Genomic DNA, 20,464 nt, shown 5'->3' with positions numbered 1-20,464 from the left:
GCTCAATTTAGACAGTTGTACGCATGCGCTAAAGTATTTCCGCCTGTAAGCTGCTCGTCCCGGAGCTTCCAGAGACTGAAACAGGAGGGGAACTATCTTGATGATGAACTGCAGACTCTGGATGTGGTTTATCAATTGACTTCCCTGTTAGTGGACACTGTCCCGCAGCAGGAGCCGCACTGTGAATCTCAGCATGGCGGACATCAGTGGTACCGAGCGGGTCCAGCTGCATGTCCCGGCTTTAGAGGAGCTGTGCAGCGGTAAGGACTGTACTGTTCGTCCCACAGGCGAATTCCCAGGGCGTCGCAGTCAGCCCAGGGACATCATGTGAGAGCAGCGTCACCCTCAGAGTCATAATAATGTAATTGCTTGTTGCAGTATTGCAGGCAGGACTGAAGAACAATTTTGCTGACGTTCAGGTCGGTGTTGTCGACTGTCCGGATCTCTCCAAAGAGCCGTTCCACTTTCCTGTCAAAGGTAAACCTGACATTACACCGTGCAACTCCCATGCAATTAGTTTCATTTATTTATTTGTTACTGTTTACCCAGTGTCGTCACCTAATACCAGGTTACCATACTGCATAAATATATTTCATGTGGTTTCCATTAATTTGTTTTGAGATGTTTTTATCAATATACTTATGCTCAAAATTGGCTTGTATTTGTAAAGTTGTTGTTGAGTTAAAAGAAATGTGAAAGATTTATATTTGCAGATTTACTAGTGACCACACTGCTTATATAGAAAGCAAGAGTTTCTAGTGTCCAAACTATTTTTCAGATGCATGCAACCTCACATGTACATGTACATTTTTGTCAAATTTTCTGTGTTGAGACATGTATTCCTTTGCATTATGCACTATATGAAATATTGTGTATGCTCAACATTAAACATATTGTGGTGTTTTTGTTATTAACTTGTAATGCTTTTCCCCAGTCACCGATTGCAGCGTTTTCTCTTTCCACAAACTGCAGGCCTGTGTGGCAAGCCCCGCATTACTGATGTTGGTGGAGTGCCTTACCTCGTCCCCTTGGTTCAAAGACACAAGGTAGTTCATGCTACCACACAAAGTGCAATGTAATGCATGGAGGTACTGTGAAAAGACACACACTGAATGATACTGTTATGCTTCCCACTTCCATCAGGAATATGACATGAACACCGTGGCAAAGGAGGTCCAGCTGCCGGGAGCGTTCATCCTTGGTGCAGCAGGTGCAGCGTCCAGAGTCCTTGGAATGAATGCAGAGGTTTGCCGCCTGATTTCAAGCAATTAAGACTACAAGACAGTGTTTTTTTTTTTTTTTTTTCCAGCGGGGTGGCCTAGTGGTGAAAGCATAACTTTGGTCATATAACCTTGACCCTATTTTCTCATAATTTTCCTTTGCACCCACCGACCTCAATATTGTTGCTGCACATAGCGCTTCTTTCATTTTGCTTTCCATGAGGTGCACCAGTCTGCAGTTAGAGCTGGGCAATATGGACCTAATCAAATATCACATGTTGTAACGATATTGTTGGGATGGCTACTGGTGCTTTCTGAAAATGCCAACATATGAGAATTTTGATAAACAATCATTAGTAATTTGGATGACCAAGCGGCTAGAGACAAATACTAGAATGGCTAAAACCATCTGATAAGTCCAGAAAACTGCATCTCATTACTGTAATATAGCCTTTAAAACCAAGAAGAGGCAACATTAAAGCCATATCACGATATTACATTATCTAAAATCCCAGGTGACATCTAGTTTTAAATCATGATATCAATATAATATCGAAATGTTGCCCAGCCATATCTGCATTAGACACACCAGCATGTTTGTGATGAGAATTAGTTAGTATGATGGGAAAATAGTGTCCAGGTGGAAAAAAAAAAAAAAAAAAAAGGCAGAGGTTGTGTATTACAAAGGCCATCGTTCAGCCAGATGACCTGGGCACAAGCCTCATGTCCCTCCTGGCTGAAGTGTCTGAGCAAGGCAGCAGATCACCTACCAGCTGCAGGACTGCTGTTTTGCACTTGACCCTGCTCTCTGAGCTTCCTGCGAATGTGCAAAGCAAAAAGCGGATTAGTAAAAAGTCACATTTTGTTACACGGTAGTTAACAGAGTGAATGTTGTCACCCACAGCTGATGCCTCTTGTCCTGACGGAGGCGGAGGGACGGCCTGCGGTGAACAGCAGCTACTTCTCCTCAATCAATCCAGCCGACGGCCAGTGTCTGCAGGAGAGATACAGCGAAAAGTTCTCCGACTGCAAATTTGGGCTTCTTGGCAATCTGTACGCTTGTGAAGGGAAGCCTGGAAAGGTAAATGGTCTCACAGTATAGCCTTATAGTTTTATAATGTTTCATCAAACAAAGTATGTAAACAAAGTAAACCTTTTCTGCAGCAGCCTGGGTTTGATTTTATTTATTTATTTTTAGAAAATTGGTCATGAGTTTTTTTTTTGTTGTTTGTTTGTTTTTTTCATTTTAGATTGTGCATGTTCCTTCATAATTGCAGTGTCATTATTTGCTGTTTTTTTTTTTTTTTTGGCAAATCATGAACTTCTCTGGTTACATATTAATGTAAACAACATAATTTGTGGGAGTGTAAGTTAATAATCAAGTTGTTGTGGGTGAACTCAGACCCCTTCTCATATTTGCTCCTAACATTTGAACCAATAAACATTAACAAAGGGGAAGTGACTGTGTAGCTGTTGAGTGATCAATGCTTCAAACCCTCTTTTTTTTAAGATTATTTTTGGGCAATTTGCTTTACTTGATAGTGACAGTAGAGAGAGAGAGGGGATGACATGCAGCAAAGGGCCTCGGTCTTTGGGCTGGCTGCCGGGGTAAAGCACTCTGATAAAATCCCTCTAAATCACTCTGTCTTTGTCCCAACAGGTTATAGAGGTGCGAGCCAAACAGAGAACAGGGGACAGCAGCCTCGTTGGGGCCTTGAGGAAGACACTTGAAGGTCACTACCCTGACAAAAGCCTGGCTCTGGGAGGCACCTTCATCATCCAGAAGGGGAAAGCTAAAATCCACATCATGGTGAATAATAGATGTCGGTAATGTGCCATGGCATGCGTGATTGATTGTTACTGTCAGGTTTCATGCAACGTATGTTTTTCCTTGTGATTCGCTTGTCTGCAGCCGAGAGAGTTCTCAGCCTGTCCCCTCAACACCAACGACGATGTCAACAACTGGCTCAAACACTTTGAAGTCAGTGCGCCGCTGATCTGCCAGTCTGTGCTTGTATCCAGAGACCCTGTACGTAAAGATAACACACCAAATATCTTTTTAGATTTTTTTTTTTTTTGTTACTGCTAACGGTTATCTGTTTGCGTGTTTGCTGTACATCCAGGGTTTGGATCTGCGCGTGGAGCACACCCACTGCTTCAGCCATCACGGAGAAGGTGGCCATTACTACATCGACACCACACCCGACAGTGTGGAGTACCTGGGCTACTTCATGCCTGCTGAGTTTGTCTTCCGCATCGACAGGCCGAAGGAGACGCATGGCGTCGGACGAGACTGAAAAAACACACACAATCATGTTAGCAGCATTTCTTGATTATGTTAGTCGACAAGGGATGAAGTATGAAGCATGTGATCTATATTAGGTTACATGTGTGGTAAATTGCAGAGTTTCATTTTACAAGTGCCTAAGATGAATCACAGTTTGAAAAATTTGTAGTCATCTTTGTACCTAAATCAGATTTCACCTGTGTTGCATATCATAACATAAAATTCACTGAAGTATATCACATAAATATGGTGTGGAGTTTCTTTTAAGTGTTTTGTGATTGTTTTGGAGATGGACTGAGTGAAGATGTCATTGTTGCAGCATCCAGTACTGTCACCCTAAACTGGATGTCTGAACACTATGAAATGAGAAGAGAAGAGAATTAAGGAGAATTGCCTAAAAACCCTCAAGGAGCTTGAAAAGTGGCATTCTCCAGGCAGTATATTACAGTATAAAGTATATACAATTTATGTGTACCTACCAATTTTTAAGAAGGCAAAAGAAAAAGAAAAAAATGTGCATAATGTGCATTGTGTGAAACAGTGGCAGTAATACCTGCACAGTTTTTATAGGACAGAAATATCACATCTAATATGTAATATAAGTGTAACAGGCTCAGGTGACACTGACACTTTTTCACTTGTTTATTTTTCTAACTTCAAAGATCACATTTGCTAGAAAAACATCAGGAACTCTGGCTGATATTTTTTCACCACTAAAGGAGAATTACATCATAGCTGTATCTTATGATGCAGAGTCCAAACAGTTCTTCAAAACCAAACACCTGATTGCCATTTACCGACTGTAGGTAAAAACTATGTGAAAACCAGGAAAAAAAGTGGCTCATTTTGTCAAATTCCAGCACTTTGTATTGTCAATTAATATTCAATAAAATTAAAAATAAATAAATAAAAAGAAAAGAAATGGCTTTGGCTCTTTGATTTATGTTACACGCATTCATACTGATTTTAGAATAGCTTTTACAGTGCAGATTACTTTTCATAATAGAGTTTTGTGTTAAAAAAAAATGCAGGAAAGCTTTCACTGATGAGTTTTTTTTTTTGTTTTTTTTTTTGGAGGGGGGCAGGGGAAAAGAAACTTAGGGCAGTAAAAGTAAAATTGAACATTCCATACACCGGGCAGTATTTTACCCTTTTCTTGGTTTATTTGAGAGAAAACAAGAGTTAAAACAAAGCGCGGCAGGTGTCCAGAGGAGCTGCTGCCCTCTTCAGGCCGGAGCAGGTAGCACCTCATTTCCCACAATGCTGCTGCCGCATCGGGCCGGAAGTGAGACCTTTATTGACAATATGGCGGCTGAACTGCTTCTAGATTTGGAGAAAATTGTAATTTGACAGCTCCCGCTCGGCTGCAACTAGACAGTTTTGCCTCGGAAGTGTATATAACCGTTGCATTTGAATGAAGGGACTCGCAAAACCACGGAATGGTGTCACTGAGCTGAAGAAACATTTAGAGAGTGAAAATCGTCATGTCGTTTTTCAAGAGAAAAGGTGAGGAAGCTCTCTCGTAAGGGTGTAGTTAACGTCAGCGTTTGCCAGCGCTAAAGACAGCCCGGTTGAGGAGAGAGGGGGATGCCAGAAAAGATGCACTGTAGTCGGGAATGCTGACACTAGAAAATTGGCACTGACAAGGGCACAGTAACACCGACGGAAACATTTTCCTGCCGCCGCTACTGACGTGACAGGTTAGCTTGGCGGTGGTGCCTCCGTCCCTCCCAGCCCTAGCTAACATTAGCCTGTAAGTTAACGCTCCGTGTAAAACGCCGCAGAGCAAAATTCTCACAAGTACTCCCTCTGCACGCATTAGTCTACATTTTTGTAAGTACTGAAATAAGTTTGTCAAAAACCTGTTAGACCGAAGATAAGCCAGCGCTAAATGTGACCTATGATGCGCTCAGGCGACACTTGACTCAGTCCTGAGCTGGCGTCCATTGGAAGTGTTTGTATCTCCGAGCTGCTGTGTTTCTGTCATAAACCAGTGTATTATGTAGCAATAACGAGCACAAAAATGTGTTCAACCTTAATGAGAGTGCATGTTGTTTTCCCCAGTTGCAGTCGCATTGCGATAAAAGGAACTGAAACTGCTCCTCGTTGTGAAGGAGGTGTATAGACACAGATCATTAGGAGCCTAAGTAACTTAGTAGGAATTATTTGGCTTGCAGCTACCTTGCAGCAAGCTGTGTTGCTTAGCAACATGCACAGCATAGCCAGCCATTATTTTAATCAGTCCCTCAGGTTTTAGGCTACTTGCTACCACTGGTTTTGGTGAATTTGACATGTTTTCGATTATATGACATGTATTGGGTAGATTACATTACATTTACCAGCTAAACAGCAACTCAAATCCCCGGGAAGTCTGTACAGTGTATCCCTTTACTATTAGATTCACAATTTGCCTGGCGATTGAAAATACACCACTAGGCAGCACCAGCTGTGCCCGTGTGTGTGTTTGTCCTGCCCTCTGCATATGGCAAAAGAGACACTCACTGCTCCTTTTTTAATGGCATCTCTGTTTGATAATGAATTGGCACACAGCAGGATGGATGGGAAAGACGGTGCATGTGCGCTGGATTTTAGTTAGAGATCACAAGCACTTATGTGAAAATCAGTACAATACCTCCTTTGTCTGAACTGACTGGTGATTGTACATGTGAAAGAGCCAGGCTACCTACTTGTCCTTTAGGCTACATAGGCCAAAGCAGCTGACATGTGAGAGTGAAGAAGCAATACTAGAGCACAGTTATAAGGCTGTGAAGTATGATGCCTTATGCAGGACTCTCAGAAATACTGATAATAAATGCACAATCATGAGAATCTTAGTGAGGCACTGTTATCTTTTTCTTAACATTTGACCAAATCTTTCCATCAGATAGGCATATTTGAAATCCACAGTCAAAGCTGTATATTAAAATATCCAATATAATACTTTTTAAAAGAAAGCTGCAGTATTATTCAGTGTTTCATTTTATTTTATTTGAATCTTAATTAGCTTAGGTGATGGAGCGGTAGAGTGGAATCCAGTTGCATACAGTGTTGTGTAATTTCATGCCTTTGCCCAGAACAGTACAATATCCACAATGTTACCAGCATTAATGGTGTGCACTCACTGTGACATAACTTGGGGTAATTTCCTAGGAAAGTGAACACTTTTTTTCTGTTATTACAGTTCTTACATAAGGTTAGGCATATTTACCTTAGTTGTCTGTAAAGTTAGTATCCGTTTCAATTTCAAAGGAGCATTGTTTTTAATGTGTCTCCTGACATTGCATTGGATTTTGCGTCTCAGAGTTGCTGCTTTTTGAGATATAGTTCATTAGCACACATATGTATAAATGAAAGCGCGACTCATTGATTCAATACTACTGTGCTGTCTCTCTGAATGAGATGGCTCATATTTGGTGCATCTTAGTCCATCAGTGTTTTTTGCAGATTTTGTTGGTTTTGTTGAACAAGGACATCTTGTGTTTTGTGTACCAGTTTTTGTGACTGTGTAATCTTTTTTGGAGATCAAGCTTTTTAAAAGTCGTGGCTCTTCCCTCTAACAGTCTACCATCAATGTGATCTGACATTGACTTCCTTCCCTGACCCAGTCATTCACTAACAGTTCTGTCGAGGGTGTCCCTTACGTATCTTATGTCCAGTTCGCCCAAGGCTCCCAGTGCATTATGTAATATCAGTGTCTGAAACTGATGCTTTGGCCTAACGGCTCTTTGCGGCAAGAGTGTAATCCAAAGATATGAGTGGTGAGTCACTGTAATGAATGGTAGCCAGAGCGTCTGCCAGTATGCACTTCATTCCACCGTAGTCTGCAAATTCCAGTTTCCATTTCCTACTAGCCAGTTAGCCATAGAGTTTAGGAGAGGTGTCTGACCATTGTAGAAGTTAATGATTTTGCTTTTTCTAGCTCACTCATTCATCCAGCCACACTGTTGCCTCGATGTGATGATATTGGATGATACAGTATTTAATTATTTTATTATTATTTAGACAATTGGCAGACTCTCCTAGATATCCAGATGTAAAACAAGCTCTGTGAATAAACTGAGGCTTAGCTGTTAGGGGGTCAGCTCTCTTCAGTAAGGGAACATTTTTCTGTAAGTTGCAGGGGTAAAATGAAGCAGAGAGAAATCAAAAATGTTACCAAAGAGTCTAAATGCCATAATCCAGTGTGAAGGTCTTTTCTCGTAATGTTTATTTTCTCACAAAACAAAGTGATTATCTCCACATCTGTCAACAGCAGCGAGGAAGGAGGCTTGTGATAAATTATTTGTTTGCATAACTTAGTTATCTGGGCATGTTTGTGTATCTGCTTGCAGACTACATAATTATGGAGCTACATATTTTTTCCACCTTTTTCTGTGACACCACATTGTTCCTATATGTCACCCCGCAGCAAATCCCAGGCATGATACTTCGTTCACTGATCTCACCCTGTATTGTGAAACAGTATACTCCAGCATTCTCTAGTTACAATGCTGCTCTTTTTTTCCCCCCTGCAGCCAAAGGCAAAGAACCTGAGAGGCTGGAAGATGCAAAAGTCAATAGAGGTGGGTACAGCATTACCTCTGTGGCGCTATGAATATGACAGGGTGGTTGAATGGCGAATGCCTTTGTTTGAAGGCGTTGTTTCAAGTGATTATCTAATCTGGAGTGTTTTGGTTATTCGTGATCCAGGGGTAACAGATTGGCCACTTTAGACTGTTAATGAAGTTTACACATTGCCTGTTGGATCGTTATGAGGACCAGAGTTTTCCGTGTGACCTCTAGCAACTAAGTGAAATGTAAATACTGAGCACTCTTTCTGCTCTAAGCTCTCTCACACCTAAAGGTCTCTGCACACTAACTTTGAGTTATTTCACTTCAGTCAAAAGGCCTTTTCATTCAAGTCACACAGATGCTATACATTCAGATCGCTCAGAGTTTACTTTTAGATAGCACCTGATTCTTTAGTGTTCTTCTCTTTTGGCTAATCATCTTCCGTCCTCCAGCTCCAGTCAGCCCTCACTCTCCATCACTCGGACTGAGAAACCACCATGCCATTCAGGAAGCCGCCGGGCCCAGCCATGTGGCCATCAACGCTATCTCCGCCAACATGGACTCCTTCGCCCGTGGCCGTACTGCCATCCTCAAGAAACAGCCAAGCCACATGGAGGCGGCACACTTTGGCGATCTTGGTACAGAGCCTGCATTCTTGTGTCGTATTGTTTCCTTTGATAACTGTCAATTTACAGTTAGTTTATTCTCCACATTTTGCCTAGATTAGATTACATGAAACTGATGACATTTAGTTGTTACAGCAAAATTGGATGTTTGCAGCAACTAAAACACAGCCAAGAAAAGTGATACAGTTGAGATTTGAGCAAATGTAGTGGTATCAAGCGTAACACAGTTGACAATTACAGCTATAGAGGGTATCAAGAAGAACCATATAAATGAAAAAAATATAAAAATATCTGAAGTATGCAAGGGTGTACAACATATTCATGCAAAGAAAATAAAGACCCACTAAAATATGAAAATTGAAAACAAATGAATAATATTTAACAAATGAGAAAATTGTATAAAATATACAAATTGCACAAGTATGTGTCAGAAATCCCCCATTACCGAGGGGTTCCGTTAAGGTGAGCAAGTCCTCTCCTAATGTGCTCTGGTCTTGTTCGAGTCTTACACTACCACATTCGTCAGCTACTCAACTGGCTTCAACTGCCAGTTGGCTTTGTGCAAGCCACAAGCGCTCATTCGTTAATCCTGCGAGGCACTTGCACTGCTTCATGCATCAGTCACCCTTTTGACCAGCACCCAGACCTCCGAAAGCCTTTCAGAATGACGCTTTTGGCTGTAAGAAAAGAAAGAAAAAAAAAAGCTTGAACCCTTTTACCCGAAGTGTTTTAAAAATCACGTTCTGTAACTGGATAAATGAATTCCACGAGTGGCAGGATATGAGGTACCCGCATTGCCAGGTTGTTGAATGACAGCGGTGACAGGACCTGCAAGAACGGGTCCTCAGAGAATGGCTTGGATGAGTCAGAGGTGGAGGAACCTGTGCTGCAGCATTATGTCTTGGATGGAAATTCTGAATGACATGCCACACTGCACTCCTCTGCTCTGAGGGCAGGCACATTCACATGGGGGTGAGGGTGTTGGGTGGGGGGACACTTAAAGAGGCAGTAGGGGTCAAGTTCAATGTCAGCTAGTTGCAGCCATGGCAGTACAGTGTGTCCCGGAGCTGATACCGCAGACACACAGCACTCATCTCGCTCGGAAGATTTAAATTTTTTTTTTTTTTTATACAATTCATTAGTCTGTTTGAAGTAGGTTTTCACTTGCTGCTAAGGACTATTATGTTAAAATATGTCCATGACCATGTGATTTATTTTGTCGGAGATTGAAAGAATATAGGATTATTGGAACACATTTGGAGGAAACATAACAGACTTTGATTTGCTCTGAAAGACAATATAAATGAGGCAGGTGTCCTGGATTATCTGATCGAGACGCACACTGTTGCCATGACTCAATGCCACAATCAATGCTGACCATTTCAGACTGTACACACAAAAATGACAACACACATTTCCATATGCTGCCTGGGTAAATCATCTGTGAAATTGCATTGCCTAAATCCACCTTTAGACTGATATAGAGCAATAAATTCCCCAAACAGACTGTCAAACCAACATCCAGTAGTTTAAATTCAGCACAGATTGGCCTCTAGCCCAAACCAAATTTTCGGTCAAAATGGGGCAGCTAAATGGATCACAGAAAATTCAGCCTTCCACTTAATGCCCCAGTTCCCATCTATAGACATTTTACATTCTTTTTAGTAAGCATCTGGTTTAATTCAAGGGCAGTGAAAAATGTCATGAGTGAATGCCAATGAGCTGCATGTGCTGCCATCTGAAGTTCAGAATTGTGAATGATGTCCGACTAAGGCTGTGTGAAACACATTGTCATTCAAATGCAGGGGTTAAGCTAAACTTTGTGTTTTGTATCTGCTGTTAGAAGCCGAGTATAACAGTACGTTTGCTGAATGATTTGCTTGTCAGTGTTTTAATGGTCTCGGCCTTACAAACACAATTTGCTATTTTTTACACCCCATAACCCTTATCTGCTGATTCTTTTTACAACTGCAGAGATCTTAAATAATCCAAATGTGGGGCTTAAAATGTATTGAAAAATCAGTGTTAATACATAACAAATCACCATATGCATTTTTTTTTGCAAGTGAGACATTGTTTACATCTGTCTGAAGACTTTTTTGTGTGCTGTGATTTGTTATTTATGGACACAGATAACAGGATTCACTATGTGAAGTTACCAACAATGAGAACCATAGAGTCTTGTGTATTTTCTAGAATAATGAAAACCCTCCTTGTAATTCAGAATACTGCTCCATGCAGGTTTAAAATTTAGCAGGGTTTGTACAATATTCAGAAGATGTTCTTTTTTCATTGGATCTGCTCCAGTATAGAATTGGACATCATCTCCATGAAGAAGTAATATCCTATTGTCGATTTGCTTTAACTACCATATATACTCTTAGAATTTTCATAAGCTATGTTCAGCTGGAAACAGGCAGGTTTTTATCCTTAATTTGGGTGTGAAGGTAATCTTAAATGGAATTCCAAGCAGCAATAAAATGGTCTTAACAATTCTTAAATTTGCCTTTCTGAAAATTTAATGCTCCGCTGAGTTGACTGCTGTACTCTGTTTATTTATTTATTTATTTCATTTTATTTTATTTGTGTGTTCCAGGGCGCTCCAGTGTGAACTATTTGCCTCAGGAGACCCGGTCTCGACTGTCCAAGACTGTGGACCAGATCCTTCGAGACAACGTGGCTATGCCCTACTACATCCAGTTTATGGAGCTGCAGGGTGCTGACCATCTGGTTCGCTTCTGGCAGGAGGCTGAGAGTTTCCGCTCCACCAGCTGGTCGCGGGTCCGAGCACACAGCCTCAACTCAGTCAAACACAGCTCCCTGGCTGAGCCCGTCCCCACCTCCCTGGACGGCACAGAGCACCCTGAGGTCCCCCAACACTCGCCTGGTGCAGCCCCGACCCCTCACCAGCAGGGTGGTAGCAGTGAAAGCACCACTGTGCGGCTGGAGCACCGGGACTCCGTCAGCACAGAGGCAACCCAGAGACCTGGCACCCCTCGAGCAGACACTCCCAGCAAGCAGCCGTCCTCAAGGACAGGAACTCCCTTCAAGCAGCAGGCAAACAACACGCTGAGAGACCTCTCTGACAAACTCATGAAGAGTGAGTCGGCTGGATGAAGCCAGCTTTCCTTTTGTTTTTTTTTTCCCCATCATTTGTGAGGATTTTGTGTCTGCCATTTTGGGTTACTGCTGCTTAATTCATTCAGGAAGTGTTGAAATCAGGAAGTGGTTTTCATAACACAGAAAAACCTGACCCACAAAATGTCTGGTCAGATTTGATATTTTGAAAATGAGTTGGGAGTTTCCTCTCTTTTTGGTTTCCTTTACACCTGGCCTTACAAGAACAATCTTATAGTTAAGTCTTGCAGTAAATGCATCTTCAGTATACACATTTCTCTTTCCATTACCAGATTTTCAAGCATGTCACTTCACTGTATAATATTTATATTCGATGAAATCAACAGTGGAGACTTTGGCTTGCCTGTTCCCCATCCACTGCAGTCCATTTCTGGCTGTGTTACTGTCCAGGCTGCGTGCTGCCTGTTTGTTTTGTGTTTGCTTCTATGTTGGATCTGCATGTGAAAGATTATTTCCATTTATGTAGCTCCTATATGTGGGCCAGTGACACACTGGTCAACATACCCACCAGATGGGTTCCTGACCACTTCTGTAAGTGGGTTGAGTGAACAGAATACACATCATTGTCAGTTGTGCTGAACGATATGGTAAAATAACCCATCATATTGACATTTAAAAAAAAAAAAAAAAAGCTATTAAAATGATGACTGTGATTTTTGCTGTGTTTTGTAACAAACAAACATATTTTATTCACAGCAATGTTTTGTCACACAATTCACTTCACAATTCACTATAAAAAATTGCTGCTCCTGCAATTTGGAAATTGCACTTGGCAGTTTTGCGTTTCAATAACATTACAATTTGTTCAGACCTAGTTGGTTCATTTATGCCTGTGTTTTTATGTGGTTAAGTTCTGTCGGACCACAGTTCTACTATACTAATGCTTCAAACCATGCCTCTTACTTTGATAAACACTGAGGGTAAATCTTCTACCGCATGACTGGGTTGTAGGATGAAGCTTCTGAATGATCATTTTGTTTCTGTGTTTCAGGTATAGAGAGAGATGCAGTGAACATCTTTACCAAGTATATCTCTCCAGATGCTGCACGGCCCATCCCCATCACTGAACAGAACAGAAACGACATAGTTGGTAAAATATAATTCCAGTAATTCATTTCATGGACCATCTGTTTTAAGAAACAAACATGTTGCTGCAAGCTCACCAAAGCCCAGCTAATTAAAGCTGGCTAATTAAAGGTTAATTAAAGACGATTAAAGTTGGTGGGGGCATCTGGACTCTTGGCACTGTCATTACTGAAACAATGGTGACTAAAACTGAAAATCATCCCTCTGAAATGACGTATTGAAGATTTCTGTTTCTCCTCTGTGTAGCTAAGATATGTGGAGAGGATGGGCTGGTGGACCCAAACTGCTTTGTCATTGCACAGTCGGTAGTCTTCGCCATACTGGAGCAACAGTGAGTTTCTGTCTATTCATTTTCTAGAAGAGTTAATGCTCCAACAGCCAGGTTTTCACCACTGCCATGTTTCAACATCAAGATTAAAGTGCAACTGCTGTGCTTTGTCATTTTACCACCTTCATGTCCACAGAAGCCATATGTTTATCTGTGTTCTCCTGCTTGCTCTATAATTCCCAGGCACTTTAGTGAATTCCTACGGAGCCATCATTTTTGTAAATACCAGATTGAAGTGTTGACTAGCGGCTCTGTGTTTCTGGCGGACATCTTGTTCTGCGAGTCGGCTCTCTTCTATTTCTCTGAGGTTTGTGCCTACACTTGGATACCAAAACTTAGATTTATTTGTGGCAGCACATCATGAATACATTTAAAGTCCTTTTTTGTAGTGTGTGTAGAGTTTTTGCAAGGACCTTACTCTTAATCAGTTTGCCCTTCCTTGCCATTCCTTATTGCAAAAAATAAGATTCTTCCTACTTTAGAAATAATGCTCTAATAGTCACACAACCTTTTGCCAGTCAACATATAACAAACGTAATAATTAACAGTGTCCAGCCCTCCATCCTACTATAAAAGTCAATATTTGGCACAGTGGAAAGAAGATGAAATTGTACCTCTCACATACATATCACATATTTTAAGACAGATATTGCAAAAAAAAAAAAAAAAAAAAAAATCTGTCCATGTCAAATCATGCCTCCTATGTCCCAAAATACAGGCTTTAGTCAAAATGCAGCAAATCTGAGAATTTAGAAAATAATGTACAGTGAATCTCATTTCTAATGTTCTGTGTGATCTGTATCTGCTTTTGTGCAGTATATGGAGAAGGAGGAGGCAGTGAATATACTCCAGTTCTGGCTGGCAGCTGACAACTTCCAGGACCAGCTAGCAGCTAAAAAGGGCCAATACGATGGCCAGGAGGCCCAAAATGATGCCATGATCCTCTATGACAAGTAGGACATCTCTCTGCTGCTTAGATTAACATTTATAATCATTTCTGTCCTCCAAGACACATCAAAGAATGTGTCTTGGAGGACGGGGGCAGTTTTTAGCTGAAACCTGAAAACACCATGGTCTGAAAGTCATTTAGTCTAGATTTAGGTCTTAAAATATTACTTTTATTGAAAGTAAAAAAGAAAATAAAATAACATTAAATAAAGTTTTAAAAAAATTAGTCAAGGCAGTGAAATTGCTGCTTTGTTATACCTCAGTTTCTGACACTTACAGAAAATTACTGTAACATATTTAAGTGCATCAGAATCCAGTGAAATTATGTTTTAAGAAAAACTGAATTGTAGAACCAAATATGACCCCAGGGATGTTTTTGCAGTGTACAGCATCTTTTGGATCTTGAGTAAAATGGTAAATTTAAGTATGTTCCTTGCTCTGTGTTTTCTCCAGGTACTTCTCACTCCAGGCCACCAACCCTCTGGGCTTTGGCGACTCGGTGCGGATGGAGATAGAGTCCAACATCTGCCGAGAGGGTGGGCCCCTCCCTGACTGTTTCACTACTCCCCTCAGACAGGCCTGGACAACTATGGAGAAGGTCAGATACACTGGTAGCCTCATGTCAAGAACATCATGTTCATTTTATTAACCTTTATTCATTGAAAATAACTACATAATAGTAGAGAAATTGGATGTAGCACCACTCAAACCAACATGGATTTGTGTTTCAAAGCTAAAGAAGAAAAGTAAATTTTTTGATGTCACCAAGATAGTGGTGACAGTAGAAGACCTAATTTGTGGACTTGTAATGTTTGAGAGCTTGTACACCCTAATGTGGTTTCTGCCTCAGCATTATGATCAGTGTACAGTTATAAATCTTACCCTCAGAAAATCCCTCTGGTTTTTGCTACGCCCCTCTTCTATCATTTCTAATTGATTCTCTGTGGAAATCTATGGAAAAGGGGGTCTTTCTACAGATTGTGGCAAACTTTATTTTCATGTTTGTAACTGTGTGAGACAGTGCTGAATGTTAAGCTATACAAAATGCAGTGCCATGAGAATATAAAGCCTTAAATTCAATTCTCTTATCACCCTTAAGGTATTACTTACCTAGGAAAAAATTAATACTTTAAGATCACTGTCCAGTGGTGTGAAGTCACAGTTGTGTCTGTTTTCTTGGTATTTTCAGTATTTTCTACTTGAACCATTCCTTTGAACTTTATGTTTTCCTCAACATTTATGTCTTATGGATTGTACGTTTTTGATAAATTTGTATTATTCTATTCTGTTAAATGCTCCTGTCCAAACTCAAGAAAATTATAGTGAACTCTAATGTCAGCATACAAAGGACATTAACAGATCTTTGTAACTTGAGTCCAGGAAATTATGTGGGGTCTTATCTTTTTCTAACAGAGTTGATCACATTTTGTGTTCACCCAGGTCTACATGCCGGGCTTCCTGTCCAGTAACCTTTACTACAAATACCTGAATGACCTCATCAACTCAGTGCGGGAGGACGAGTTTGTGAATGCCAGCACTCCGGGTCAGAGCACGCCTGCAGACAGTGACCGATCAGCTTCAAATTCTGGCGAGGGCTCTCAGACTCAGGTAACCCTGACCTTGACCCACATCTTCACTCCCGCAGGGGATATAACTCTGCCTGCTGACATTTAGACCTGTCCTTTCTCATTAGATAACTAAGAGGAAATGGGTCTTCATCATTTCTGCCATTCAGTTGCCTCTGCAGGCTAAAAACAGTTACAGTGTTACTTCTTCTAAACCTTCAGTGCATCTTGTCGTCACTACAGCAGGGTACCAAAAGGGCAGCGGTGAAGATCCTGAAAAACTTTGACGAGGCGATCACAGTAGACGTTGCCAGTCTGGACCCAGAGTCCTTGTACCAGCGGCCATATGCCGGGTGAGTTTCACCTCTCTATTGTGGTTTCACTGTGTGAAAGTAAACAGACTTACAGATCTTGAGGAGATCTTGTGCACTTAACTTGTACAGCCTCCTCATATGGAACTAAATCAGCCATAATGAATATCAAATGGCTGTTCCAAAGTCTAGTTTGCCATCAACTCCTTTTTTAAACGACTGCCTGAGGAGCTTAGGCTTGCTAAATCTCTGTCATCTTGTAAATCACCGTTTAAACCTTGCTTTCATAGACTTGCTTTTATGTGAGGGTCTTTTTCTAACTGTTCTTGACTCTCCTTTTTTTATGTTTTTGGCTTTTTGTTGCTGCTTTATTTTCAAGTTTATTCGCCCTTATTTGCTCCCTAGTTTAGTGCCTTGTAAGTGTTTCTGAAAGTGCTGTACTTAAGTAATTGAAGAAAATTCTTTTTTTCTAAGACATGGCTGTATTTTGTGCTAGGCTTTGATTGAAATGAAGAGAGACACATATACTCACCCAAACACACACACACACACAGACACACAAAGATGAGATGTTTGTATAGCCTGAGGCCAGGTACTGTCCCATTTGTTTTATCTGTCTTTATTACTCTCCTCTGTCTGCAGGAGGATGACATTTGGGAAGGTGAATGAGCTGGGCCAGTTCATCAGAGAGGCTGAGCCAGAGCCGGATGTGAAGAAATCCAAAGGCACTATATGCACACCATATGTCTATGTCTTTGTCTGTCTCTCTGAGACTTTTCCTTCACTCTGTTTTCCTCTTTTCTCCTTTTCTTCTTTCAGTGAGGAGCATCTGCTCAGTCCCTGTGAATATAATGTCAACCCAGTGGTCGTTTCTGTTCTTAAATATTTTAGATGGCTATAAGCTGTTTTTGGAGAAGTATCCCCTCCAAAAAATGTATCCACTACTCCTAGGTCTTACGGAAGGATAGCAAAAATAAATAAAAATCCATTATTTATTATATCCTAGAGCACTTACTCTGGACTGACTGGAGTAGAATACCTGGAATATCAGAGACAAAACACAGTGCACCGTTGCCCAAAGAGCTAGCCAGACTGCTGTGTCTCACTAATATTGTTACTGCATGCCAACAAAGGAAATGTTATTCATATCTCATAGCAGAGTCTTAAAAAAGCAGCGAGTACTTAAATATGTTATGATTAACTCAGGTTGACTTAATCTTGAGAGTATTTGTCGGATTAGCCTGTAGTTGAGCAGTGCATTTAGATTCGGATACAAGTGGTAGACTGCAATTTATGATTTGTGCTTGCTAATCTAGTAGCTTTTTCTCAGTCAGTCACTTCTGTCTCACTCACAGGTTCCATGTTTTCACAAGCCATGAAGAAGTGGGTCCAAGGCAACTCAGATGAGGTGAGGCAAGAAGATGATAAAATGCTGGTACATGGTTGTCAATGTGATTCAGTGCTCTGACACACATTCCATGTGATTTTAATAATTTGTATTCAAATTCAGCTTGTGACATTTGTCAGATCCCCCTTTTCTCTCCACTTTTCTTTTGTTTCCCTCCATTAAATAGAATGTATTTAATTAACTGCTCTAAAGGATGTCTTTGGCCATTTACAACCCAGGCTGTATTAAAATGTCTATCAGCATTTACAACTGTACAACCTCACCATTAGCTTCAGTGAGGAGAAGACTTAAACTTATGCTGTAGCCTAACCTTTATCATATCCCAGCAGGGCACTCGTTTTCCACCTCAAAAACTATAAAAAATGTTTTTTGAAAACAAGAAACTCACAGCACAGTCAAACATGTTGCGAAATAGTTGAACCAAGAACTTGCTGTAAACTGCTTTCCAACCAGTTTTATTCAGCATTTACAACATTACAACACAATACATTGCCTTGTATGCAGTTAACCATTCTGTGTTCACTTCAACTTTGATGTTGGAATTTCGGTCTTGTAAATGGCATTCATGGTGTCAGCCCAGAAAAAAATGGTTGCTCTTTTCTTTGGTATTCTCCATGCAGGAAAATTGAGTTTCTCTTGCTCTTTGAGTGTTCATTTATCTTGGTTATAAATCATGAGTATCAACAATTTAATGCAGCCTGGGTTTTAAAAATAGAAAACAATAAACAACCATAGTATCCTTTAAAACCTATCTCGAAAGAAATATGATTTAGAATCTTGGGAGCAGAATAAGATGTGACTGTTCTTACTTTTAAGGCCCAGGAGGAGATGGCGTGGAAAATCGCCAAGATGATTGTCAATGATGTCGTCCACCAGGCAAACCATGACAGCCCTGGCAAGGCCACCAAGGTAGAAAAAAGCCATCCTGTCCTCTGTATAACCAACCTTTGTCTCTTTGCTGTGCAATGAAACGTGTTAACAGCTGTGGAATGACCACCACAATTCTTCTGAAAGTGTCCCCTTTGTCTGGTTGCAGTTATGACCCCGCTGAGGAACCAAATGACTGTCACTCCCTCCCTGCGCTGGCCAAGCCAGTGATGGACTGTACACAGGGCTCACCCTGCAACGAACTGCATTACTCTGAGGAACGAACAAGGCATTTTATCACCTCCCTAGTCACCGTGTGTGTGTGGGTGTGAGAGTGTGTGTGGCTGGCTGACTGACTGGCTGTGTGCATGGGCAAGTGATTGTGTACGCGTGGACTAATGGAAAACTTGAAGTACTTCATCGTTCCAATCTTCCAACTCCATAACACTATGAAGGTACATGTGTGGATGCCCAAAGCAAAGCAACAGTCAAACGCTTGCAGAGTGGCATCAGGCTTCAAGAATCACTCTCTGGGAAGAAAAGACTCAAAATGACGCAGAGAAAAAGCTGACATGAGGAGCAGCATGCCAGCACCAGCACTGCATCGCTGTGGCCATGCTGTCTAGTAAAAGGATGATATTTGGGACCTATAGTAGAAGACTGAGTTATCCGCACTCCCTTATTGCACATCCTCTCCTTGCCCCCTGCCCGCCTTTTTATATCCATTCCTTGTTTTTAAATGGTGTTCTCCTCAATGGGCCAGCCAAATTATGTGTAACCGGATGAAAATCATCAGTTCGGAGCGTTGTACAGTTTTTGCAAATGCACACCGCTTTCCCCTGCCTGCCTGGAGAATTTTTGTCAGCCGGTCACTTATGTGAGCTGTCTTTCCTTGGCCATTTACTTACTGTAGAGCATTTGGAAATGTGATAGTGAAACTGGAAAGGACCTGATTCCTGTCCCGGTCTGGCCAACCGCCTGTAGCAACCTCCTGGCACCTTGTCTAGACTTTACAGAGCGTAGAAGAAGATATACTCCCTAATGAACTTAAGAAGTGCTACAGTTGTAATGGAAACTCCAGGCTCCATGTCCTAAATGTTCTATATATGTATGTAGATTTCTGGTTTACCCCATATATTAACGTTAGTCCTTTTTTATGGTGATTGTTGTCCTTTTTTTGTATGCATCATTGAAGAGAATTTCAGTGACGACAGTTCAACTGGAAAGTGTACTCAGTGAATATAACAGTTTTATTTTTGAGCCTTACTGAGCTGAGATGTGGAAAGTAACCAGAAAGACTTTTGGTACTATGTACCACTAATGTTTTCTGACATGTATGTGTGCTTAATCTATAATATATTTAAATTGTGTTCATTTAAATACATATACTATGAAATGCTTGTCTGTCCTCATTGTTTTTGTGGTTCATGTTTTTGACAGTATATATTGAAATATGCTTTGTTTAGAACAAATTAGTTTATTTAATGTTTTTTGAGTCATAGAAGAGTTTATTTTAAGAGATAAATGTTTCTTTCTATCTATCTATCTATCTATCTATCTATCTATCTATCTATCTATCTATCTATCTCTGTTACTGCGTATGAGTTTGAGTGCACTAACATCACTTTTCACCAGGAGGGGGCAATGTTGACTACGTTACCTTACTCAAGTATAATGACCTGGGTCAGCTGAGAGGAAGGGTACACCGATGATAAATTATCGCTAACATAAAAATTAAACTCAACGTATACTTTTTTCATGCAAATTTGGCACCTTTGGCATACAGACTAGACCACCATTGTGTCTGCAGGTTCTAAAAAGGCTATAAAATATGTTTAACAGTGTAAACTCAAGGGCTTGAAAGAGGTCAGTCAAAGGTCTTGAATGCTATTAGCCTATATAAAGCATTTTTAAATCATTTTCAGAGATCATGAATACATACCGGTATTAACCTGTGCGCTTTGCCCGGCTAGTATTTAAAAGCAGGCACAGATTTGCACTCAGATACGCTGACAGATTTTAATTTGAAGCCTGTGACATCTATCACAGTTATTATTATTATCTTATTATTTACCCTCTCACCTATATCAAAAAACAGCGGCTATACCAAAAATTAGACAGGACGACAC

At 40.8% G+C, this 20,464-nt stretch overlaps 2 protein-coding genes across 4 annotated transcripts; both read left to right on the top strand.

The window, feature by feature from the left end:
- The first annotated feature begins 67 nt into the window (after nt 1–67).
- Nucleotides 68–4,244, top strand: c14h11orf54 (chromosome 14 C11orf54 homolog). The gene is made up of 8 exons (XM_030068652.1): nt 68–260; nt 379–477; nt 973–1,046; nt 1,144–1,245; nt 2,125–2,301; nt 2,881–3,030; nt 3,133–3,249; nt 3,344–4,244. Exons 1-8 carry the CDS (start codon nt 194–196, stop codon nt 3,515–3,517), a joined length of 960 nt encoding a protein of 319 aa, XP_029924512.1. The 5' UTR covers nt 68–193; the 3' UTR covers nt 3,518–4,244.
- A 554-nt stretch (nt 4,245–4,798) lies between these two features.
- On the top strand, nt 4,799–19,735 carry akap10 (A kinase (PRKA) anchor protein 10). 3 transcript variants are annotated; one of them, XM_030069286.1, is made up of 15 exons: nt 4,799–5,013; nt 8,022–8,069; nt 8,511–8,696; nt 11,281–11,784; nt 12,814–12,912; nt 13,155–13,239; nt 13,420–13,543; nt 14,053–14,189; nt 14,638–14,782; nt 15,625–15,792; nt 15,993–16,102; nt 16,703–16,785; nt 17,416–17,468; nt 18,285–18,377; nt 18,505–19,735. In XM_030069286.1, exons 1-15 carry the CDS (start codon nt 4,992–4,994, stop codon nt 18,508–18,510), a joined length of 1,863 nt encoding a protein of 620 aa, XP_029925146.1. In that variant the 5' UTR covers nt 4,799–4,991; the 3' UTR covers nt 18,511–19,735. The 3 variants fall into 3 exon arrangements, with proteins under 3 accessions (XP_029925146.1, XP_029925144.1, XP_029925143.1); XM_030069284.1 differs by having other exon boundaries at nt 8,505–8,696; nt 15,996–16,102; XM_030069283.1 differs by having other exon boundaries at nt 8,505–8,696.
- Nucleotides 19,736–20,464: the final 729 nt, after the last annotated feature.

Source organism: Myripristis murdjan, chromosome 14 (genome assembly GCF_902150065.1).
Source record: "Myripristis murdjan chromosome 14, fMyrMur1.1, whole genome shotgun sequence".
Classification (NCBI taxonomy): Eukaryota; Metazoa; Chordata; class Actinopteri; order Holocentriformes; family Holocentridae; genus Myripristis; species Myripristis murdjan.
Note: the sequence above shows the minus strand (reverse complement) of the source record. Positions and strands in the feature narration are given on the sequence as shown.

What these genes read in the sequence shown, in the direction of transcription:
- c14h11orf54 (XM_030068652.1), top strand. Translation starts at nt 194, where the DNA reads ATGGCGGACATCAGTGGTACCGAGCGGGTCCAGCTGCATGTCCCGGCT. An exon ending in CCTTGGTTCAAAGACACAAG is followed by an intron (nt 1,047 to 1,143) that starts GTAGTTCATGCT and finishes CACTTCCATCAG; the next exon opens with GAATATGACATGAACACCGT. An exon ending in TCCTTGGAATGAATGCAGAG is followed by an intron (nt 1,246 to 2,124) that starts GTTTGCCGCCTG and finishes TGTCACCCACAG; the next exon opens with CTGATGCCTCTTGTCCTGAC.
- akap10 (XM_030069283.1), top strand. Translation starts at nt 4,992, where the DNA reads ATGTCGTTTTTCAAGAGAAAAG. An exon ending in GTCGTTTTTCAAGAGAAAAG is followed by an intron (nt 5,014 to 8,021) that starts GTGAGGAAGCTC and finishes TCCCCCCTGCAG; the next exon opens with CCAAAGGCAAAGAACCTGAG. An exon ending in TTCGCCATACTGGAGCAACA is followed by an intron (nt 13,240 to 13,419) that starts GTGAGTTTCTGT and finishes TATAATTCCCAG; the next exon opens with GCACTTTAGTGAATTCCTAC.